The following is a 24,101-nucleotide window of genomic DNA, read 5'->3' as shown; positions in this document are numbered from 1 at the left end:
ATTTATTTTTACTTAAGTCATGTATGGTCCTCCATAGTGATTAACTTAAGTTGTCCATAAAAGAAAATCTTTAATATCCTTCAAGGGCAATTTGATTTACAACCAATATAAAAAATAAACCAATCTATACAATGTCAATAAAACACAATTCAAAAACCCTAAAGACTAAGTAGCAGGGGAAAATTAGCTTTTAATAAATTAATTGATAAGTCGACCAAAGGAAAATTACCCCGACAACTATTTAGATATTCTCTAAACATGTTCTACTTTTAATTAGGGCCCGAGCACCGAATGGTGAGAGGCCCTATTGAATCTGTAAGGATTTTTATTAGGGCCCGAGCACCGAAATCGGTGGGAGGCCCTATTGAAATTGAAATGATTATTATTATTATTATTATTATTATTTTTCTTAGCTTAAATGAATTGGCTTTTTGAGGGCTTTAATGTGCTCAAAAAGTTGTAGGAGTTTGCAGTAAATTCGAAGGCGGCGTAAAATTACGTATTCTGGAGTATTTTGAAAAGGGCGTGGCAAAATGGCTCAAGAGCGCCACCTACGGAAAAGCCCCTCATTTAGCATTCACCGATCCTCAAAAAAAACAAAGATTATTGTGTATCATGACTAGATGCACAAAAAAGTCCATCAGTGCATTATGAATAACGCAACAGGAAGCCCGCCAGTTTGACTTTAGTGGCCATTTTGGTCATATTCCATATTTTTTCTTTGATGTACTTGTCGTACAGCTTTCATCAGATCAACTTCAAATTTAGACGATCGTCATCACAACAAATTGGAGATCTAAAGTTATTGAAGGATTACGTTTTAGCAAAACCGTCTGACCGTGGTGTGGCGTTAAAGTTTGATTAAACGCCATCAAAACACGGGCTTCTATATCTCAGACTTATTTTGTCCTATCGAGTCCAAACTACACACATTAGACAAGAGTAGAGATATGAAGACATCTATACAGAAATCGTGACTTAAAGTGACAGCGCCCCCTGGTGACAGCAGGAAAAGTCTTGTTTTTGTCACGTTTTATGTTTTTATATACTAGTCGTACAGCTTTTATCAAATCAACTTAATATTTAGACGACTGTCATCACAACAAAATGAAGATCTAAAGTTATTGAAAGATCGACTTTTCGTCAAACCGTGTGATTGTGGCGTGGCGCTAAAGTTTGATGAGACTTCGGTGAAACGCACTAAAACACGAGCTTCTGTATCTTGGACATATTTTGTCTAATCAAGTCCAAACTAGACACATAAGACAATAGTTGCGATATGAAGACATCTATACAGAAATCGTGACTTAAAATGACAGCGCCCCCTGGTGGCAGCAGGAAATGTATAGCTGACACTCTGATGTATTCCTGCTCATCCAATATGCAAAACCATGTCAAACTTTGTTTAATGGGTCTCAAGACATTGATAATGTAGCCATAAGATTATTGTGACTTTTTATCATGCGGTTTATTAATGGCATGGCTTGAAAGTTCATCAGCTCGTCGGAGAGAGTCCCATTGAATCCCATGTTAAAATGCCCAATTTTAGAGTAGAATTAAACCTGTTTACAGCATTATTCAAACTTTGGTTTTAGTCTCAATCGCTATGTTCTTCCTTCATTAAAACTCTGAGGGGGTGAACTTTTTCGTAACTACCTCTTTATCGCTATAATAAGCGATATAGTGGTTTGAAATTTACGTGACGTCACAGTGAGCTGCGCCCTCCCTTCTCCTTACTTTTTCCTGTGTCATTGAACACAACTCGAGACTTTCGAAACCTCCCACTCAGTATCGGATGAATAACACAGTTTGATGTTTTGCTTGTTCTGCTGACGGACACGTTAAAGACGTCTGCGCTCCCGTTTCTGTGGTAAGTCAAGCTCAGTATTTTATTTAGATGTGTAGAAGTGATTCGCAGGGTGTTTTAGTACCATGCATTCGAGCTAACGTCCGTTAGCATGGAGGCTAAATACGAACTCCGATCTGGGGCATTAACTCCTGTTTAATGCGAACGGCACTATTACCGACACACACCGATATGAACCGACATGAGTAGGTCCGCCCAGCAGTGGCATGCGTTAGTTTATGAGGTTAAATCTGAGACAGGAGACTGTGTGTGTCCGGTGAATTAGCTCCATCAGGATATCTATTGCTATAAAATGGTTTCACTCGCCAAGGCATTTGACTTGACAATGTTACACAGTTAGTTATTCTACTGAAACAGACTTACAGTGATCAATTGAAACGTGCGTATTTAAAGTCACATCTGTATTTTAAGAGCAGATGTTTAAAGGGGAATTCAACTTCCAAAGCTCTTTATTCAGAGTATTGTTATGATGTCTTACAGAGAAAGCTAAACGTTCTGCTGCCTGCACTGTTTACATTGTAATCTCAGGCAGATTTCACTGAATTGTTCTGTTAAATATAAATAAATTATAGCCTTGTATCTTTATTAGAACAGACAGTGTAATAGAGAATTTGATGCTGATGTACACTAACTATTTCCTAAGCTGAAATGATTATGATCTGTTTAACTTTGAAGTAATACACTTCCTTTTTTACCATTTAAAGTGTGTTAAGGACTTAACCTGGCACATGTATGACTTTACACATTTGTATATTTATGTTGAAATTTTCTCTAGCATGTCCAGCATGAGACAACTGGAATTCAACCACATTGAACACCGACTTCAGGTACAGACCTCTTTTCATTAATTACAAACAACCATGGCAAAGTACTGCACATAATACATTGTGTATTAAATAATATATGCAATACTTTGAATGTGAAATAACTCCATACTGTACATTCATTGTCATGGTAGTGCACGTTTTAATCCAAAAGCATATTCAAATACACAGTTGAATATCCACAGAAAATAAGATTACACACTTTGTTCATATGTAACTCTTCCTCTACAATAATGACGATCACTTTCATGTTTCCTATCATTTTATTAGGGACAGACGAGCCTGAAGGACACAGCTGTGATGACCATGTTCTGTCTCTTATGGCAAAGCAGAAATATAAAACACTGGGTTCTTATCTAAAGTGTATCAAATCAGATCTCCACCATGTTGCTGCTGAGGACATCAGGTGCTGCAGTTCTTCATCTATGAAGAGAAAAAACGCACTGTTAAAGAATGTTTTGTGTTGTGTATAAAGCACAACAGATTTCTGATAGAACTGTTGTACTGTGGTCTTGGTTTATATCCTCATGGTGAAATGTACATATTTTAAGTCCCTTCTGATAAAAGTGCTGAAAGAAATACAACATTGTACAAATACATAAAATGTCTTTCTACCTCATCAGTACTATTCAAGGTGATAATCTCCCACAGACCTATTGATAACAGTCCAAATCAAGTCTTTCCACTTCTCTCAGTGTGAAAACATAATTCTATAATTAATTTGAGAACTGTTTACAACACTGATGTGTGGAGATTAAAATCATACCTAAACTGTCTAATTCACTGTAAAACTCCATGACATTCGCAGGCCATCTGTAGTTAAGGGAGCAACGCATGGAATGATGTGTAGATTACTAGTTTGATGATGCATGAGGAGAGGCGGTGGTCGAGTGGCAGAAACTTGGACTATGGGCAGAGAAGGTCTCTGGTTCGTCTTTGGTTCGACTCCATGGAGAGACAACAAAAGTCGAACCTGGATTGATCTGTCCAAAAATCCAAGAGTCTCCCTACCCTCTCTAGTGCCCATGAGCAAGGCACCTCACTCCCCCAACATCTGCTCCCCCGAGCGCCGTACATGGTCGCTCACTGCTCTGTGTGTCCTGCACCAGATGGGTAAAAAGCAGCGATTAAATTTCCCTACCTGCATGAGTGTGCCTTTGCATGTCTGTGCATGTGTTTGGGATGAATAAATGGATTTTAATCTTAATCTTTTAATCTTAATCAGTTGTCTTCCAGTTGACCAGCATGAAGCTGCAGATCTCCACCATGTTGCTGCTGGGGACATCAGGAGCTGCATTAATGAGGAGCAGAAGCGTACTGTTATGAATGTTTTGTGTTGTTTATGAAGCACTACTTATTTCAGCTAGAACCGATGTACTAGGGTCTGGGTTTGTATCCTAATGGTTAAATGCACATACTTTAAATCGCTTTTGATAAAACGTGACAAAGAAATACAACATTGTACACATAGATAAAATGTCTTTCTACCTCATCTGTAATATTCAAGGTGATGATCTCCCACAGAGCTGTTGATAACAGTCCACATCAAGTCTCTCCACTTCCCTCAGTGTGAAAACATAATTATATAATTAATTGGAGAAGTGTTTACAACACTGATGTGTGGACATTATAATGTTATCACTACTGTCTAATTCACTCTACAACTCCATGACAGACTAAATAAACAATGTGAAAATAGTAATGGCGGATATACCATCCTGTATCAGAATATTGGTGAAACAGTTACTATCACATGAAACGTAAACGTGTAGCGTATTGATAGTAACTCATTAAAAAAAATAATGTCAAAACCAAAACAAGACTGTCGAGTTATCTTGCTTCAATCTGTTCATTAGACGTGATAAATAAACGGTAACTTTTATAACAATTACATATTACAAAAAACTTGAGGCATGTAAGCATATGATGATAGATAAAGCAATAGGTTATGTTGGATAGTTTCAAGGTTACTTACCTCTAGTTCAGCACCAGCGGCTGGCCAGAAGAAGTGGAGCGATCTTCCTTGCCGCACAGGGCAAACGCAGGCAATGTGGAGACGAGCGCTTGGTCATCGAACGTTCTCTCTTCCCCGACCGCAACAGACTTGAAATTGCCTGTGCTCGGGCCCGTTAGTGCTACAACGTAGCCCTAGTTATTATTATTATTATTTCCCTTTGGGGGGCTTTTTCAGGGTCTAGACATGCTCAAAAAGTTATGAAACTTTGCAGGAAATTCAAGGTCTGCGGATATTTTAGTATTCTGGAATAATTGGAATTGGGCGTGGCAAAATGGCTCTACAGCGCCCCCTGGAACCAGCCCCTAGGTTTCCACATAACGGATTTTCATCAAAATCTGGATATAGGTGTATCGTGACCAGTCATGAAAAAAAGTCTCATGGAGCATTATGAAAAACGCAACAGGAAGTCCGCCATTTTGCTTTTAGTGGCCATTTTGGCAATATCCCACATTTTTACTTTTACGTACTTGTCCCAGGGCTTTCATCAGATCAACTTCAAATTCAGATGAGTGTCATCACAACAAGATGGAGATAAAAAATGATTGAGGGATTTTTTTTTTATCACACCGTGTGACCGTGGCATGGCGTTAAAAATTGGTTACACGCCATCAAAACACGGGCATCTGTATCTCGGACATACATGTTCCAATCAAGTCCAAACTAGACATGTAAGACAATAGTCCCCGCCTGATGACATCTATGCATAAATGATGACTTAAAACCGCAGCGCCCCCTGGTGGCAACAGGAAATGTCTTGTTTTTTGCTTGTCTTACACTTGGATGAATTTCTCCTCATCCACTGACCTCAACCATGTCAAACTGTATCAAATGGGTCCCAAGACATTGACAATGAAGACATAAGATTACCGTGACTTTTCGTCAAACGCCATATGAATGGCATGGCATTAAAGTTCATCAACTCGCCGTGAAACACGAAATTGCTGTAACTTCAGTGTTCATGATTCTATCTCTCTCAAACTACATGTGTGTAACAACAGCCCCCCCCTGAAGATATTCATATGGTTTTAAGAAATGGGCGTGGCAAAAAAACTGACCAGCGCCCCCTATAGGGCAACCCCGGCACTACGATGGCCGACATTTATACAAATCTATCGGGACATGTGTCGTTTCATAACAAACAAAAAAATATCTTGGATAGGTATGCTTGACCAAACAGGGAGGCCGCCATTTTGGATTAAGTGGCCATTTTTTTTCCATATTCCACATTTTTACTTGATGCACTTGTCCCAGGGCTTTCATCAGATTAACTTCAAATTAAGATCAGTGCCATCACAACAAGATGGAGATAAAAAGTGATTAAGAGATTGACCTTTCGTCACACCGTGTGACCGTGGCGTGGCGTCTTGAGTTTGATTAAACGCCATCAAAACACGAGGTTCTGTATCTCCCACATACATTGTCCAATCGAGTCCAAACTAGACATGTAAGACAAGGGTGCCATCCTGATGAAATCTACACAGAAATTATGACTTGAAATCACAGCGCCCCCTGGTGGCTAGAGGAAGTGACATGTTTTATACTTTGATGAACTGCTCCTGGCTGATTTACAATATACAGCTCAAATCAGATCAGTCAAGTCATTAGATCATGGTCAGAATTGTGACGTTTCCTCAAACCGTGTAAACATTGATGTGCGGCGAAGGATTTTCCTTCGCCAAAGGACACGATGTTATCATAACTCCACTGTGCATTGTCCTATCACTACAAAACTTCTGTCACATGGTCAGAGTCCAAGCCTGAACAGCTCTATGTGTCAATATTTCCTCAGTGTCATAGCGCCACCTACTGATTCGCCAGGAAACAGGAAGTACTTTGTTAATCCACTCTGCATTATCCAACCGGCTCCAAACTACTGACCTATGATCACAATACTGATCTGAACAGCTCCACATATAAATATTAGTTCAGGGTCATAGCGCCACCTACTGATCAGTGTGAAAATTAAGTTGTGTTAACATTGTCCAATTGACACAAAATTGCTCACGCTACATCAGAGAGCCTACATGAAGAGATATATATGTCTGTGCGTAATAATAGTGATGGCGCCACCTACTGGCAAACCTACTGCCGCAGAGCGCAAAACGCATGCAACGTGGAGAAGTGCATGCTCGATCGATGATGTGCGCTTGGTCATCGATCCCTCTCTCCACCGACCGCAACAGGCTTCAACGTGCGGGTGCTCGGGCCCGCAAGTGCTACAACGTAGCCCTAGTTATTATTATTATTATTATTATTTCCCTTTGGGGGGCTTTTTCAGGGTCTAGACATGCTCAAAAAGTTATGAAACTTTGCAGGAAATTCAAGGTCTGCGGATATTTTAGTATTCTGGAGTAATTGGAATTGGGCGTGGCAAAATGGCTCTACAGCGCCCCCTGGAACCAGCCCCTAGGTTTCCACATAACGGATTTTCATCAAAATCTGGATATAGGTGTATCGTGACCAGTCATAAAAAAAAGTCTCATGGAGCATTATGAAAAACGCAACAGGAAGTCCGCCATTTTGCTTTTAGTGGCCATTTTGGCAATATCCCACATTTTTACTTTTACGTACTTGTCCCAGGGCTTTCATCAGATCAACTTCAAATTCAGATGAGTGTCATCACAACAAGATGGAGATAAAAAATGATTGAGGGATTTTTTTTTTATCACACCGTGTGACCGTGGCATGGCGTTAAAAATTGGTTACACGCCATCAAAACACGGGCATCTGTATCTCGGACATACATGTTCCAATCAAGTCCAAACTAGACATGTAAGACAATAGTCCCCGCCTGATGACATCTATGCATAAATGATGACTTAAAACCGCAGCGCCCCCTGGTGGCAACAGGAAATGTCTTGTTTTTTGCTTGTCTTACACTTGGATGAATTTCTCCTCATCCACTGACCTCAACCATGTCAAACTGTATCAAATGGGTCCCAAGACATTGACAATGAAGACATAAGATTACCGTGACTTTTCGTCAAACGCCATATGAATGGCGTGGCATTAAAGTTCATCAACTCGCCGTGAAACACGAAATTGCTGTAACTTCAGTGTTCATGATTCTATCTCTCTCAAACTACATGTGTGTAACAACAGCCCCCCCCTGAAGATATTCATATGGTTTTAAGAAATGGGCGTGGCAAAAAAACTGACCAGCGCCCCCTATAGGGCAACCCCGGCACTACGATGGCCGACATTTATACAAATCTATCGGGACATGTGTCGTTTCATAACAAACAAAAAAATATCTTGGATAGGTATGCTTGACCAAACAGGGAGGCCGCCATTTTGGATTAAGTGGCCATTTTTTTTCCATATTCCACATTTTTACTTGATGCACTTGTCCCAGGGCTTTCATCAGATTAACTTCAAATTAAGATCAGTGCCATCACAACAAGATGGAGATAAAAAGTGATTAAGAGATTGACCTTTCGTCACACCGTGTGACCGTGGCGTGGCGTCTTGAGTTTGATTAAACGCCATCAAAACACGAGGTTCTGTATCTCGGACATACATTGTCCAATCGAGTCCAAACTAGACATGTAAGACAAGGGTGCCATCCTGATGACATCTACACAGAAATTATGACTTGAAATCACAGCGCCCCCTGGTGGCTACAGGAAGTGACATGTTTTATACTTTGATGAACTGCTCCTGGCTGATTTACAATATACAGCTCAAATCAGATCAGTCAAGTCATTAGATCATGGTCAGAATTGTGACGTTTCCTCAAACCGTGTAAACATTGATGTGCGGCGAAGGATTTTCCTTCGCCAAAGGACACGATGTTATCATAACTCCACTGTGCATTGTCCTATCACTACAAAACTTCTGTCACACGGTCAGAGTCCAAGCCTGAACAGCTCTATGTGTCAATATTTCCTCAGTGTCATAGCGCCACCTACTGATTCGCCAGGAAACAGGAAGTACTTTGTTAATCCACTCTGCATTATCCAACCGGCTCCAAACTACTGACCTATGATCACAATCCTGATCTGAACAGCTCCATATATGAATATTAGTTCAGGATCATAGCGCCACCTATTGATCAGTGTGAAAATTAAGTTGCGGAAACATTGTCCAATTGACACAAAATTTCTCACGCTACATCAGAGCGCCTACATGAACAGATATATATGTCTGTGCGTAATAATAGTGATGGCGCCACCTACTGGCAAACCTACTGCCGCAGAGCGCAAAACGCATGCAAGGTGGAGAAGTGCATGCTCGATCGATGATGTGCGCTTGGTCATCGATCGCTCTCTCCACCGACCGCAACAGGCTTCAACGTGCGGGTGCTCGGGCCCGCAAGTGCTACAACGTAGCCCTAGTTTCCTGTTGTGTTTCTAATAATAATGAATGTTTCCTTGATAAATGGGTGGAGGTTTGATTACCTCTGCTAAGGAGGTTATGTTTTCATCTTTGATTTGTCAGTCAACAGGTTTATGTAATAAACTACTGGACCAATAACCACAAAACTTGGTAGAAGGAAGCTGCATGGATCCGAGATGAACCTATACGGCTCTGTTGTGCTCTACTGAGTGCCAGTCTCGTGAATGAATCTGGAATCTTCTCTCAAAAAAACACCCCCCTCCCCCCATATTGTTTGTAGTGTGAAGCTAATGAAGTGTTTTATAAAGATGTGATCGAAAACGTCAGACCAAGTGAATCCACTTTATTTCAGCATGAACAGAAACAAAGGGAGTTTCATTTCACTTCACAACAGTGATAACATCATGATGCATATGATATATACATTTGTATTGTTTTTTATAGCTTACAAATTTGTCTGCCTGTGTGTGCATCTGTTTACAGTCCAAAAGTTAAGGGTGGGAGTGTCGGAGTTACGAACAAGACGTGTGTCTTGTTCGCTGTACTTTAATAAAGTTACACATAAAGAGAGACGTTTCCTGTTGTCTATACCCGAGGACGCTACAATATGAACGTGTTCAAAGTTCAAATTGATTATTTGTCATTGAGTTGCCTTCAGTTCATCATTCTCATAAAAGTGAACGTGCTCAATGAACGCGTTCTTTTGCGTTCGTTCATGCACAACACTGGATAATTGATAGTTTGATCAGACCGAAGTGAAACCTGCCACCTCGACAAACACTTCCTCCAATGTGCGCGCGAAAGAAACGCCTCTCTGACGTCACTTCCCACGCGCGCGGGCTCTCATGCTAACGGCGGCTACCTGACAACAGAGAGGAAAATGTCCGGGACATTGACAGTTTACTGAAGAACCCCGAGGAGACAAGCTGCAGTTACCAAGGACAGGTGGAGTGTTCCGGCTGTAGGCGGAACACAGGGAGACAGAGGGCCGCGCCGGAGCTGCTGATCCCCGCTGGGACGCGGTGCCGCTCGGTTGTTGACATCCAGGACGCGAACGGATGTGGCCGCAGCTCCTCCGCCGCGTCAAGTTGCCAGCTTCGTGGCGGAAGTTTCCCTCGTCTCGTCTCTGTTTAAACCCGTAGTGTGTGGCCGGGGCTCGACCCCTCCGGTGCTCGGTCAGCGGCTGCCATGAAGCTGCAGTGCGACGTGGAGGTGGTGAATCGGATGCTGCCCACGTTCGGGATGAGGAATCGGGGGAAGGGGAACAGAGCGGTGCTGTCCATCGGGAGACATGTGGACAAGACGAGTCAGCGCGGCAACATCTTCATGATGATCTGCACCGCTAAAGACAGATCCGGCTCCAAATACAAGGTCTGTTGTCATAGTTCACTACACGACCTCACTGTCACCACTGATCACTAATGTGGGTCTGTCGTTGTTTTCAAATCGGGCCGATTGCAAGTTTCTTCTAATTATATGATTTCAAAGTTGCCCGTTTGGATGCAGAAGTAGTTTTATTTATTCTCAGTTGAATTCTGTAAACAGCAGGTGAACGCGTGTAAACACAGACGCACAACAACGATGGCTGCATATAAAGTCAATGTGACCTTTAGCTCAGGCTTATTAAACACACCAGATATCTGTCACAACACTTACAGCCAATGGGTCCACGATCTATTTCATTTGAATCCTCACTATTGATTAAGATCAATGTTTGTATTCATAGAGACTTAAGTCGAGAAACAGGAAGTCTTGTAACTAGTGCTGGATAATATATCAGTCAGTATGGAAAATTATCACAATAAATTTCATATTATTGTTTCTTTCAAGGTTAAAATGGCTCCTGAGGGAGAGTTGTGGTTTTAATCTCTTCCCTATGAGAATGACAAACATTTTAAAACATGTACTAAATCTGATGCAGATCAATTTTATGTGTTGCCTCCCCACTGCGCTTACACGATGAAAATTCAAAACATCGATATATGATTGACACAATGTTAAAATCATATAGATATTATTTTGGTTTTTGACTTATCATCCAGTCCCACATTCGATCTATTCTGATCATATTGTTACTGACCTGGTTTACAGACATAAACGCATTAACCTCAGCACAGCATCAAACATATATTTATCTTGCAGTTATCATTTTACACTTTTGTCCAATCGAATTCAGCATAGTTTGACAAAATGTCATTTATTTATGAACTAACATCCAGGTCTTCTGTTATAGTTTCAACCTTTTATTGACTGTATTGTTTTTTTTTCAGAGTCCCTTAAATCAATTTTTTTAATTATTCATCCTTGAGAGACCTTGACTGGAAACTCGAGCAGGGTTGTTTTCAGAAACGCGTGCCCACTTTCTTAAGAGCCTATTTCTCTGATTTATAGTCATACCTCTTTAAAGTTGATATATAAACCAGCTCGATGACATAACAATTAACATGTTCTCCTGTGTGAACTTGTCGAGTGAATCACCCACCGTCTGCTCTCGTTTTGTGAAATGTATTTTTTACACTGTTCAACATGTGCCCACTTTCTCTTGCAGCTGAAAGACAACATAGAGAAGTTCTTCACGTGGTTTGTGGAGGAAGGCAAGGCCACTGTGAGACTAAAGGAACCTCCTGTCGACATTTGTTTGAGCAAGGTACGAGGTCCTTCGTGGTATGATTACAGTCTGCGAATAAAGGTGTTTGACGAGAGAGGAAGAAGATATATTTAGATATCATTTCCTCTTAAAAGTAGCCACAGAAAGAGAATGGTACCAGTCCTTTGGTTCACAAGTGCATGAACAGCTCGGACTCATAGTGGTGTTTACCATGTGTTAAGCAAGAACAAATCGGGACAAAGACGAGTGTCGGGCTGTTTACCCGCACATTTATCAACCAGACAGACGTGGACGGTTGTTTTGACTGCAGTCGGTGCCTGGACAGACACCATAGAAGCCTCATTGTTTCCAGCTGCTGTTAAAAGCTCCCCTGGTTGTTTCGAAGCCGGGTTGACCTTTCACCCAGATTCTTCTATAGTTCAACCCGTCACAGAGACACACACACACACACATCTGTGAACTGACTGACAACGCATGATGCAGGTAAACAGGGAAAACAAGTCCAGTTATCCAGCTGAACCACAATTTGTTTTGAACCTTGTCATCCCTACAACAGAGTATGGCCTTGAATTTGGTTGATAAGCTTAATGTTACAATTTGTTGGGTAACACAGGTGTTAAAAAGGCTTCAATCCCTTTATTGCCTGATTTTGAATTTCACACATGATTTCTCAACAGAATAAAGTCCATCAAATTCATTCAAAGGAAGTGTGTCAAGATGTTTTCTCGGCTTTTGAGTCTAGGTTCGATATTTTAAGGAATCCGGTCAGAGAGGAAACTGTGAACCTGCTATTTCAGTCACCTGTTCATCCATCAATCCGCGTGTAACCTGATTTTTTTATGTATTCGTTTGCTAGGCTGATGCAAACAGCTTGAAAAACTTCCTCTCGGCCGCTCGCCTGGCAGACAGAGGAAGCGACACCAGCAGCCTGCCCCTCTCCACGCTCACGCCCGTCCGCGCCAGGGACGTGGAGCAGCCCAAGAAGAAACTCACCATCGTGTCCAAGAAGGACTACCCCCTCGCCTCCAGCTTCCCCTACTCTCTGGAGCAGCTGCAGGTGTCCTACTGCAAACTGTCCCGTGTGGACATGCGGATGCTGTCCCTCAAAGGTAAAGAGAAATGACTGAGTTGTCGCCTTTTTTGAATACACTTTTTATTCCCTTTTATTTTAATAGACAAGTTCATAGAACATTGATTATGTTAAGATTTGCCAGATTTACGCACAAATGTTTCCTGCTCAGTTTGTTAAATTAGTTTTATTATGTTTTGTTATCAGGTGGGAGGTTTTCAAACTAGATTTACCGATGTAAAATGTTGGGTCCAGTGTTCTAAGAGCTTGAACTTTAGTAGAAACAAATAGAGGAGCTGAACTTGTGCTGCTTTGATTTAGCCTCTCTTACCCTCCACAATTTGTTTCCCCATTTTGATGGCAATGCATGACCAAATAGCTGGAGAAGCTCTTTAAGTTATAAAATCTTTTTTGTTTTTTTTTCATTCATTTTGCAGCTCTCCGCAAACTAGACCTCAGCAACAACCACATCAAGAAACTTCCTGCCACCATCGGGGACCTCGGCTGCCTCTCTGAACTCATCCTCCACAACAACCACCTGGAGGCGTTCAGCGTGGCGCTGTGCCTGTCCACGCTGCAGCGGACCCTCCAGCTCCTGGACCTCAGCCAGAATCGACTGCAGACGCTCCCCGCCCAGTTCTGCCAGCTCAGAGAACTGGTCAACCTCAAACTGGACGACAACGAGCTCGCCTGTCTGCCGTTTCACGTCGGCCGACTCTCGAAGCTGAGGTTCCTGTCGGCGGCACACAACCAGCTGGTGGCGCTGCCCGGTGACTTCCGCAAGCTGAGTCTGGAGAACCTGGACCTGTTCGGAAACCCCTTCATCCAGCCCAATCCTATGGACCACACGATGCAGCTCACATTCCCACTCCCACTTCAAGAGTTAGCCTCCCGGGCTCTGTCCAACCTCAGGTGAGCAGGGCTGCTCAGAGCAGGATTTGTAAAAATTACTGAACTGATTATAATTTTAATTTTGTTAAGGATTTGGGAATGATCCAAGGAAAAACCCTTAAAACTTTCGAGTGGATTCCGGAATTATATTCACCGTCTTTGGTTCACAAGCCCTTACAGCACGCTCATGAAATTCTTTCTTTCTGATTCACTTCACAGCATACCGTACGGACCTCACCTCATCCCGGCCCACTTGTGTCGGGACCTGGAAACAGCCAAGACCTGCGACTGCGGCCGCGTCTGCATCAACTTCTACATCAAGACGGCCGTCAGCATGAACCTGCACCAAGTCTCTCAAACTGTCGTCCTGGTGGATGACATGGGAGGCACAGATGCTCCGGTGCAGCAGCACTTCTGCTCGCTCTCCTGCTACTCTGAATTTTTGGACAGCTCCCTCCAAAGAGGAATAAGATGAGCAGGAACAAACTGGTTTAACCTGCATTGGATACCCTGAAGGTATCTGTTGAGACACTGGCAAGACAAATCTGCAGTAGTAAATAGCTCAGTGGTAGTTTTCTTCTAATGACTTTTAATAAAAGGACAGTGTCGACTCTAGCTGTGTCCCGATTCAGGGGCCGCCTCCTTCAGAGGATCTGGTCCTTGTGGCACAGGAAGGCCGAGCCAAAAGGATGTGGTCTACGGAGGAAGCCTGATACTTGGTGGTGCCATTACCCCATTGAAGTTTGTCACTATCCTAGAAAAGGTTCTCCCCTCGATGGTCACTGATGAAAGGACGCATTTGAAAGAGCCCTCGAAGTTGGACAGCATAGTCGCACCACTGTGACGCAGTCAGTCTTCAAGTGCAGCTTCTGAAGGACGCTGCCCCTGAATTGAGACACAGCTTCTGTTCGGCTGTTTTTAAAAGTGCTTCAAGCTGCCTGTTTTACTCTCACATTCAAGCTGTTCTGCACTTAACACATATCAAGGATGACCATCGAGACAAGCATAAACCTCACTCCGGTATCTGCTGGTCCCTCACTGTATGTAATGATAGTGAGGCAACAACACTGAGACTAAATGATGTTTCTGTTCTTCCTGCCTCTGAGAGCAAATTCCAGGGTCCTCCACTGACCTACTTGTCCACGGCAGGGGAATAGAAACGTCGGATGAATCTCCTGAACTCGGTGCCTCAGGGCTCATCAGCCTCACTAAATGGAGTTGGTTTTTACTGTGCTAATGACCCTCAAGTTTTTATACATATATACATCTATATATATATGCACTGTATGAAAAAAAATTAATAAAATTAAAGCATTAGCTCTCTTGTCTTTGGTAATTTATTATGGGTTGATGACTTTATTTATGCATCATGTAATTGAAAATAACTTGAACAATGTTTTACGATGAACTGAGATTGTAAACTGCTGTAATAGATAAAACGAAAGATCTCAGTCCAGCTCATACATCAGGGCGTTATGGAGGATGAACCCAGCAGACGTGGAATGATCAGTGAGGACGTGTTCCTTTCCATCTTCATCAATTTCCCTCAGTAACGCAGGCTCTTCGTTGTGCACTGGGGTTTGGAAGATCTGCTCCGTGTGCAGGTCGTCCACGTCCAGGTCGTCCACGTCCAGGTTGTCCCTCTTGCTCTGCTCTCCCGAGCCTCCTCCACCCGGCTCGTTTGCTGTTTCTGTTTCAGACACTTCAGTCCCTTGGGAAACGTCCTCGAGGCCTGAGGTGGTCGCCATGGCTGATAATTCCTCACCGGATGTGTGACTGTGAAAGTCAACATCTGCTTCCACCTAGAACAGAAAGAATACTTCTTTAAAAGGAGAAAGAACTCGGCAGATCAGTTTTACACCACACACAACTAACCTGGGCAGGACTTAACTCACCTGAACATTTTGCAGGTTTTCCTCCATCTTTTCAGTTTTCTCTTGGATCTCTGTCAGATTTACCTCTTCCTCCTCTCTGGAGTGTTCAGCTGTCAATTTGTCTTCATTCACATTTTCCTGTTTCTGCTCTTCTGCTGTCTCCTCCTCTCTTCTTTCCTCCATCACACTTTCTTCTTTTTCATTCTGCTTCTTGCATTTTGCCCACCTCTCCACACCTCTTCGCTCGTCTTCAGTCTCTTCCCCTTCTCCCTTATGTGGTCTCCATTCTTCCTCCTCACCTACTTCACTTCTTTCCACCCCCTCTACACCCCCCTGATCTCCTCTCATCTGCTCCTCTCTGTCCTCATCTTCACCTCCTCCCGTTGTCTGCTGCTTCTTATCCTCTTCATCTACTCTTTCCTGCTTAACTTCCTCATCATCCTCCTCACCTTTCTCACTCCCCCTCTCCTGCTCCTTCCATCTCTCCTCCTCGCTTTCCTTCACATTCCTTTCATCAACACCTTCACCCTGACCGTCCCCAACAGTCCCAGCAGGCCATGAAGCATAATCAAACACTTGATTAGAGGGAAGAACAGGCAGTGTGACCGTCAGCTGTCCTCTGTGCTTGTTGAACTTGGCCTCTCCTTTGTCCTCGTCCACAGGGTAGGCCAGAGGCAGCTCGAGCCTGTACGCCGGTTTCTCGGAGTCCAGCAGCAGGGTCTGCTTCATCACCTCAAGGCTGGTGTCTGTGACGGACTTCAGCAGAGGCAGGTCAACGGTGACAACTATCTCCTTGGGCCTGGGGCTCTGAGCTGAGTCTCTGGAGTTCCTGAAGTCCTGCACATCGACAAAATGTCGGTACTTCACCGTGTAGTTGGGCTGGGTCGGCTCTTTGCTCTGTTGAGGCTGGACCTGGGAACTCTCAGGTTCTGCATCACTGCTGTTTCTTGATGCAGGTGAGTCTGAGGGTTTGGTTTGGGAGGATGGGGCAGGACCTTTATCTCCAGGGAATGGGAAGGCAAGAGGGTCAGGCTCCACTGGGGGCCCCTCGTCTTTGTATCCAGGTATGGGTTTGCGAATGACACAAGGCTGGGGGGTGCCCTTGTACTTTGTTTTCAACTGCCGCACGTTTTTTTTGTCCAGAGTGACTTGAAAGGCCTTCTCGATCCCCTGAATGGCTGTGCTGTCCACCATGTCCATGAACCTCTTGTTTTTGCTCGCTATGTGGAGGGTGTCAGGGTGGAAGATGACATCATAGATGGTGATCTGGTTCCCCTGTGTGTCCGTGTCCTTTCTCCCTGGGTGCAGACTGTGGGGCATGGACCAACTCTGCCCCCGGCGGCCATCCTCCGACACACCACACTTACACTCGGGTTTTCCAACTTTCTCGTTGGCGCAAATGTTGATGAAACACTTTCGGCTGCCGTCCACACTCGTCTTCAGAGCCCTGAAAGGTTCCGGGTGGATGAAGTCGATGCTGTTTCCTCTCTCACGCTCCAAGAGCTCGATCTCCTCTTCGTACCTCCTCTTGTTCTCCGGGTCTGATATTTCCTCCGCGTAATCTCGCAGCATCTCCCTGAACCTGTCATCTCTTAACGCTTTTCTCAGCCTGTCCACTTCATCCGCCGTCATGTTCAGGTCTTTCAGGTTTTGTCCGGCCTCCATGTTGGCGATTTGAGCAAAACTAAGTTCACTGAAGTTCGAGTTTTACTGCAGTGAGGGCAGAGTCACCGATACACGAATGGAGCCGTCTTTGATATCACGCTGTTTAAAAACAGCCGCCTTTGATTCCACACTGTTAACCGGCCAGCTCAGAGAAGAAGTCAGATTATCAGATATTCACCGCAACTTTCTACTCCCGATAAAGTCGTAAACTGCGTGTCAGTTGCTACGTTCTTTACGTATGTGTCTATGTGTAACCATGGCAACTTGAGAGTAGGTAGTGTAACAAGGAAAGACGTCCCCGAGAAACATTTACCCACATCACTTCCGGCAGGTTCACGAATGATTTTAACCTTAGATATATTTTAACCAACAAGATATATAAATGATATTAACGTATTAGTTAGCTATTGTGCAATTAGGCTAAATGGGATATATAATTTATTGTTTTTTAATACATTTTCATTCCAAATCCATTTTCTTTATCCTTGCGGGCTATTTAATTGTCAAACAAATAATTGTAATATATTGTAAATTACATACACGATTAAATATAATGTTCTATAAGTGAAAAGTTCTAAATATATCTAAAAACAATACCCTTGCCATATTTCTCTCCTTAAATTTGCAAGGTTGTCTTCTTCATTTATAAATAAACATCAAACTTTATGTAAACGAATACACTAAATTTTATTCACAGTGATAAAAAGGAACTTGCTCCCAATTATTGGTTTTAAAGTTATTGTTGCATTAAAGTAGTTTTGGAGTGTGGAGGAGCACAGTCGATCATTTGACATTAGTGTCTCAATATAATAACTGTTTGTTTCGTAACAAAAATGTAATAAAATAAAATATTTTTAAGGAATGTGTTTGCTTCATATACAGATGATACTGATTCTTAATTACTATATTTAACGATTATATAAAGCCCAATATGTGTAATACAAGTACCCAGTCAACATTTATATAGTAAGCAATGGAAAAAAACGACAGTAAAAAGAGGAAAAACAGAATAAAGATATTTCCTCTTTTTCACTAAAATAGTGAAATTCCCTGTGTGTATTTATAATACTGTAAAGTATTGCAAATATAACCAAGCAATGAAAAGTTAGTATTTGCCTTACGTGTCTTTTATTGTTATTTACAAAATGAGTATTTGGAGTTGAACATTTTAGATGAACACATTTTACGTTTTATGTTGATCATTCAAAAATTGGATTCTCAGTGGACAAACAAATAAATGATCAAATGAAGTGCAACACCTGCCAGAACATTGGATGTCATTCTACCACTAGGTATCGCTGCAGACCAGTCCTCGGGTGGCGCCAGGCCAATGAGTATGTCGGTCAGTAAGGCAAAGGGGCGGGTACGCAGAGGAGAAAGGTGATTGGTCGCACCCCCCAGCGGTTCATATTTCTCACCATGTGATTTGAGGCCGGGTGAACTAGTAGTTACCGGGTGTCAGTGTGTGGATGAGCGGGAGGATGGATGTTTGTCCACATTCATCTCAACTGCATCTTGTTGTATTTTGAATTGTTAAATCTACACATGCATTCTTCTGATTTCCGAGTTTGAAATATTTAAAAAAAATCTCACAGGGTGGTAAATTCTGTATAAACTGTATCTTTCACTCTTTCCACTGGTAATAAGAACAGGGGGTGTTTGCTGAAAGATACCAGAGATATGTGTATGAAACCCAGTGGTGTGTTACGCAACAGGCACAATTCCACCCCTCCTTGCTCCAATGGAACAGGGCTGATGCCTCAAATAATCTGCTGATGAACAAGCAACCAGACGTGTCTCCTCTGACTCATCAGGCATCCTGGCTCTCGGCTAATGACCAGGACACCATGTCCCCAGATTGTCTCGGTACAAAAAGCTTTACTCACAAAAACAAAAAAAATATTATTCACTGAGCAGGAAATTTCCCACAGGCTAGTCAGCACATTTCAGAGGACATGAGTGAGTTTCAGCTGACGAGGGAGAGAGGGCGGTGGTGGGGGCAGTCGCAGTGTGACGCACACAGGATGTGGGCCGACACTCACTCCCACCGGGAAAGATCGCTGACTCTACAATGATCCAGCGCCTTGTTTTTCTAGGATTAGTTATTGGAAAGTCACAAGATGAACAAATCGGACTTGTTTTATCCGTTTTATTTTATTACAAATATGTATTAAATAATATGAAAAGTTATAAGGGGAGATATAATCAAGGTATAATCATAGTATTGTTGATTAATATTCATATATACACGTTTGTCTTTCATGTCAATATTTTTTCCCAGATATGACAAATAAATGCAATCATACAACAATACAATACATTCACATAGATATCTGTTTTGAGGATGGGGGAGAAGGTGAAATGTGTAAGACAAACTTCATACAAAGGCTTTGGCAAGGGTGCATACAAATGATCACTTATATCAAAGTAAACAAAGAGTCCTTTAGAGGAACATACATGTACAAATTAACAGTAGAGAGGAAGAAAAGAGTCCAGTGCATGTTTTTTTTTTCTCTTTCCCATGAGTAGAGGAGCAGCAGCCTCCTGTGCTTGGCTACTCCCCGAATCCCTGTGGTATCTTGGGAGTGAGTGGGATGGCAGTGTTCAGGGTCTATTTCGAGGCGGCAGGTACCAGCATGCTTATTGTGGCGAGGCCTGGTTTTGAGGGAGGCGTTTTGCCCACAGCCATTTTGTTCAAGCTCCTGACGTCGGCCTGCCAGGAGGGAATTTTCTTTGTGGTCATGTGGCGCCGCGCGTGTTTGGTGAGGTGATCGCTGCGCATGAATCGCCGGTCGCACACGGGACACACAAACTTCTTCTCGCCGGTGTGCGTTCGCCGGTGACGGGAGAGCTCGTCGGAGCGGGCGAACCTCTTGTCGCAGCCGTCCCAGCTGCAGCTGAACGGCTTCTCACCTAAAGGAGAAAAACAGCGAGAGGCAGCAAGTGAGTCACATTGCAGTCATAAAAACTTCTCGCGTCACATTGCCCGGTCTGACATAACAATGAGCTCACTCTCTTTCCCTCGGGAGAAACAAGGCCGAAGAAGGAATGCTTTACAAACTGGATGTCAGCCTAAGCTATGGTAGTGACACTATACTCCCTATTCTCATGAGTTTCAGCCAAACCACACTCTCTTAAGTGCTGCTCACCTGTGTGTGTTCGAAGGTGAGCCTTGAGGTGTGAGCTTTTGAAGTATGTCTTCCTGCAGCCGGGGAAGGTGCACACATAGTTTCTCCTGCGAGAAAAGTCCATCTTTGCGGGCGCCGTGCTGCAGCTGGGTCCCGCTGGTACGTACATGGGGGCCGGGGCCAGAGGTAGCAGCTTGGTGTTGCCCAGGGTCATGACAGTCTGCGAGCAGTGAGAGGCCTGAGACACTGAGGACTGAGGGAGGACCAGCATCACCGTCCCCTGGGGCATAGCCGAGCCCACAATGAGGGACTGCTGCACAGTGCCGGTGTTCGCTGAGGTGTGTTGGGAGAGGATCGGTGTGGTGGTGGTCTGAATTCCATTATTGGATGTCTGAACCGTGCCGGGGATGAAGGCTGAGATTATCCCTGATTGGCTGCTCACAGGGAACATCTGGCAGATGATTTGAGGGCTCCGGACTGGAGGTGGGGACAGGGTTGCTGTAAGAATGGGAGGGGATGGGCTGTTTTGTGGTTGGGCGTTGAAAGGGGTGGGGGTGGAGACCATGTCCAAACAGGGTTTTGAGGGACTGGGCCTGAATTCTGTCTTTAATGGTGCGAGAGGAGAGGGAGGTGAGGTTATCTGCTCAGTCCGTGTGATGTCCTGCTGCGGCTGCAGTTGTTGCTGCAGGCAGACCATTGTAGCCATCACTGTGTCTCTAGTTTTCTCTGGATTGGGGGCCACTGGAATGTGGTGTTGGCAGGGGGTGCTGTCTGCGGTGTGGCGGATGACGCTGGTCGCCATGGCTCGGCAGGGCTGTGGCGGAGCGGGGAGGGAGCTTTTTATTTCAGCAATGGGTGCCAGGAAAGGTTGATGGAGACCGGGCCCACCGCGCTGCGAGGACACAGCCAAGCTGGACTGGAGGCCAGTGCTGGATGTGGAAGTCTCAACAAAGCTGGGGCTGTGAGGGGGAGTCATACACTAGAAAGAGAGGGAAAAAAGGGGAGGTAGAGGAGTGTGCCATAACATCACAGTGTGTGCCTTTAGTTTACAAGCACCTGTGTTTGCAGAGATCGCGAGTAGCAGCAGACAGGTACATACAAGGATAATGTTAACACTGAGCAATAAACTGAGGTTTTTATGACCCTGTATGTGCAAGAACTAACTTTCTGAAGGTCAACATCACTCTAATACGATAAAGCACCATATTCAGGAATACCCTGTACTACTCAAACACCTGATATCTAAGTCTCGCTCGAAACTCCCCCTTGCAAAACCTGATATATGCTTTATCGAAATGGCCCGACACATGTAAAGTATGAGGAGTGTCTCACCAGGGAGGAGAGGGACACAAAGTCCTTCGGGGGCTCCGGAATCTCTGGCGTCAGGAGGGAGTCGCAGGAGTCCGAGGCCGGAGTGAGGGGTCTGGGCTTGCAGGCGCTCGGCCTGTTGTTGCTGGGAAAGAGGCCCTGGCCCCAGGAGCTCATACACACCAGGGCCTCCGCTGCCTCCAGGTCTGTGTACTCCAGGCCAGAGACAGAGTGCTCGCTGTCGTGCCTCCTCCTCTTTGCGAAGGACACATATTGATCCATGCACTCGGTCTGGAGGGAGGAACAAACGGACGTCAGACAAATGAAGCTAAATTAACGTTCTCTGGCATCCTGCGGTTGCCGTAGTCACACTGCATGATGGGTTGTGTGGACATATGACATTGGCATGGATGCAAACAGAGGGGGGGGGGGGAGCTTTCCAATCTAAATTGACCAGAGATCTCTCAAATTCCGCAGTCAGCATCTGAAGTTCCCGGGTTCACTCTGCACCATGCTGCCAATAAAATAAGAGGGGAGGGGAGGGGGGGGGGGGGGTGTTGGCGACTTCACCTCAGCCCAGCATGCATTGCCGGTGGCTCGCTGCCGGGACACCTCCCCTCGCCAAATATAGACCAAACAGTGACGTGCTGCCGAGATGAGCCATGTGAAATCCCCAATAAAGCGGGTTCGGATCAGGAAGTGGCTACAACTTTTATTATGAATTCATACGGAGAACAAAGCGTATTATTGAAGCTCCGCCCCCCTCCAAAAATAAAAAAATAAAAGAGGCAAACCCGGTGACCCTGGCAGACTTCCTCCCACGTTATTATAAATGATCCCAAACAACACATTAGTATTACTTTTTTTAAATATAGAACAAAACGAAAGAACAAATAGAAGTAGAAATGCAGCGGTGACATAAAAAAATAAAATAAAAACAATTGTTAACTTATAAATATTGATTTAAGAGGAGTGATTCAGCTTCACGGGGGATGTTAATGTGACAGTAAATAATATTAATAGAAGGTCACATCAATCTAGCTTGTTTACAGACACAGCGGGATCGCTGTGTAAACAAGTGGACGTCAGAAACAGAAAACTAAGGTAACGGGTGGGAAAGAGCGTCTTACCCCGTGGGAGTCCATGTCCGCGGGTTCACGCGATGGCATCGATGGGTGACAGAGAGAAACCGGTGGTCGTTGCTCTTGTTGTCGTTCGGGAACAAAGAGACGCGGCAGTTGGCAGCGCTCGGGTCGCGCAGGGTTTGTGTGACTGAGCCGCTGCTGCCTCCTCTCAGCTGAGAGACTACAACACGGGCGAGAAACACTCAGACACACAAAAAAAAAAAGGAAAACAAAACTCACAACACGCACTGGCGGGTGGCAACACTCGGCCAATGGCGGTCGAGTGTGTGCGGGGGCCCGGCCAATGGGGGAGCGGCGCGCGCGTGAACACTGCGTGCTCACGGGGCGGTTGGAGGAAACGGGGTGCGTGGCCGTTGGTGGGCGTGGCCGCGGAGTCAGCAGTGTCAGAGTAAACCCGATGAACCTCCAGCAGCTAAACTGGGCGAAAGGTCGATTGAGTCTATGATGCGTTCCAGGACTGTGGGAACAACGCGATCACACAACGCCATGCAGTCGTCGTGTGCACGTTAACAAAGGGTCCACGTCCACTAGTGCAATTAAGTGCAGTGTTTAAATTGCAGATAAAAACATGGTATATTCATGGTATATATCAAGTTCTTACAAATATGTACAGCTGGACTTGGTTGAGTTTTTTGAAGTCGTTTCACGTCATTTCAAAGAAGCTTCTTCAGTTCTAACGGACAAAATTTAGGGTCGTTATGAATCATTGAGGAGTCCCTAACGAGAGTGTGAAACGTCTTTATACTCAACCAAGTCCAGTTTTCCTGTTATTTTATTACTTGGATATACCTGAAAGACTGAGAATCTCCACAGATAAATAAAACAATAGTGCTTTGGTCCAGGTTTGGCCCGCATTCAGCCCAGGTACCACTTAGAACGATCACACTCAGGTGGCTTGCTCCTGTTTGCCCGTTTTGGGCATGTCAACCAAAGGGGCCAAATGTGGCCCAAATCTGCTTTGTGCTCTTTCGGCCATAAGCTGTTTCAATAAGTGGAGAATTGGGTCCGGAGTTTACCCAGTTTTAATTTCACACATGCACAGCATAGCAGGACGTTCTCGGCACAGACGCATTCATTACAGCAACAATCCTTCCCCACTTTTCAGGCGAGAGGTGGAGCAGCCAGATGCAGCCCCTCACACTCTGGTGACATCTTCTTCTGTGTCTTCTGTGTGTGTCACTGCTTTTTAACTGTAAGATTTTTGTGTCCCTTTTATTTTTTCCTTTTTGTTGTCTTTTCAGTATTTTCAATGTTCACACATCAACCTGTTCACACATCAACCTGGATTTTCTGCAAACTTTATACAAGGCAGATAAAGTCCGTAGGAACTGCAGAGCGTCTCACTTGGACACGCACCTTCTCTGGAG

General features: G+C 44.1%; 3 protein-coding genes and 1 long non-coding RNA gene across 4 annotated transcripts; 2 read left to right on the top strand and 2 right to left on the bottom strand.

The window, feature by feature from the left end:
- Positions 1–1,511: 1,511 nt before the first annotated feature.
- LOC133962142 (uncharacterized) lies at positions 1,512–3,898 on the top strand. The gene is made up of 3 exons (XR_009922083.1): positions 1,512–1,870; positions 2,643–2,694; positions 2,962–3,898. It is a non-coding gene; the product is annotated as an uncharacterized LOC133962142 (long non-coding RNA).
- A 5,966-nt stretch (positions 3,899–9,864) lies between these two features.
- On the top strand, positions 9,865–14,931 carry lrr1 (leucine rich repeat protein 1). The gene is made up of 5 exons (XM_062397963.1): positions 9,865–10,417; positions 11,595–11,693; positions 12,511–12,763; positions 13,161–13,635; positions 13,834–14,931. The coding sequence occupies exons 1-5, from the start codon at positions 10,235–10,237 to the stop codon at positions 14,087–14,089; spliced, it is 1,266 nt and encodes a 421-aa protein (XP_062253947.1). The 5' UTR covers positions 9,865–10,234; the 3' UTR covers positions 14,090–14,931.
- A 4-nt stretch (positions 14,932–14,935) lies between these two features.
- On the bottom strand, positions 14,936–17,357 carry dnaaf2 (dynein axonemal assembly factor 2). The gene is made up of 2 exons (XM_062397962.1): positions 15,510–17,357; positions 14,936–15,416 (listed from the first exon to the last, which is right to left on the bottom strand). The coding sequence occupies exons 1-2, from the start codon at positions 17,151–17,153 to the stop codon at positions 15,063–15,065; spliced, it is 1,998 nt and encodes a 665-aa protein (XP_062253946.1). The 5' UTR covers positions 17,154–17,357; the 3' UTR covers positions 14,936–15,062.
- Positions 17,358–19,287: 1,930 nt separating this feature from the next.
- Positions 19,288–22,926, bottom strand: klf11b (Kruppel like factor 11b). Its single transcript, XM_062397448.1, has 4 exons — positions 22,720–22,926; positions 21,614–21,880; positions 20,303–21,260; positions 19,288–20,066 (listed from the first exon to the last, which is right to left on the bottom strand). The coding sequence occupies exons 1-4, from the start codon at positions 22,756–22,758 to the stop codon at positions 19,765–19,767; spliced, it is 1,566 nt and encodes a 521-aa protein (XP_062253432.1). The 5' UTR covers positions 22,759–22,926; the 3' UTR covers positions 19,288–19,764.
- Positions 22,927–24,101: the final 1,175 nt, after the last annotated feature.

Source organism: Platichthys flesus, chromosome 10 (assembly GCF_949316205.1).
Source record: "Platichthys flesus chromosome 10, fPlaFle2.1, whole genome shotgun sequence".
Lineage (NCBI taxonomy): Eukaryota > Metazoa > Chordata > Actinopteri > Pleuronectiformes > Pleuronectidae > Platichthys > Platichthys flesus.
Note: the sequence above shows the minus strand (reverse complement) of the source record. Positions and strands in the feature narration are given on the sequence as shown.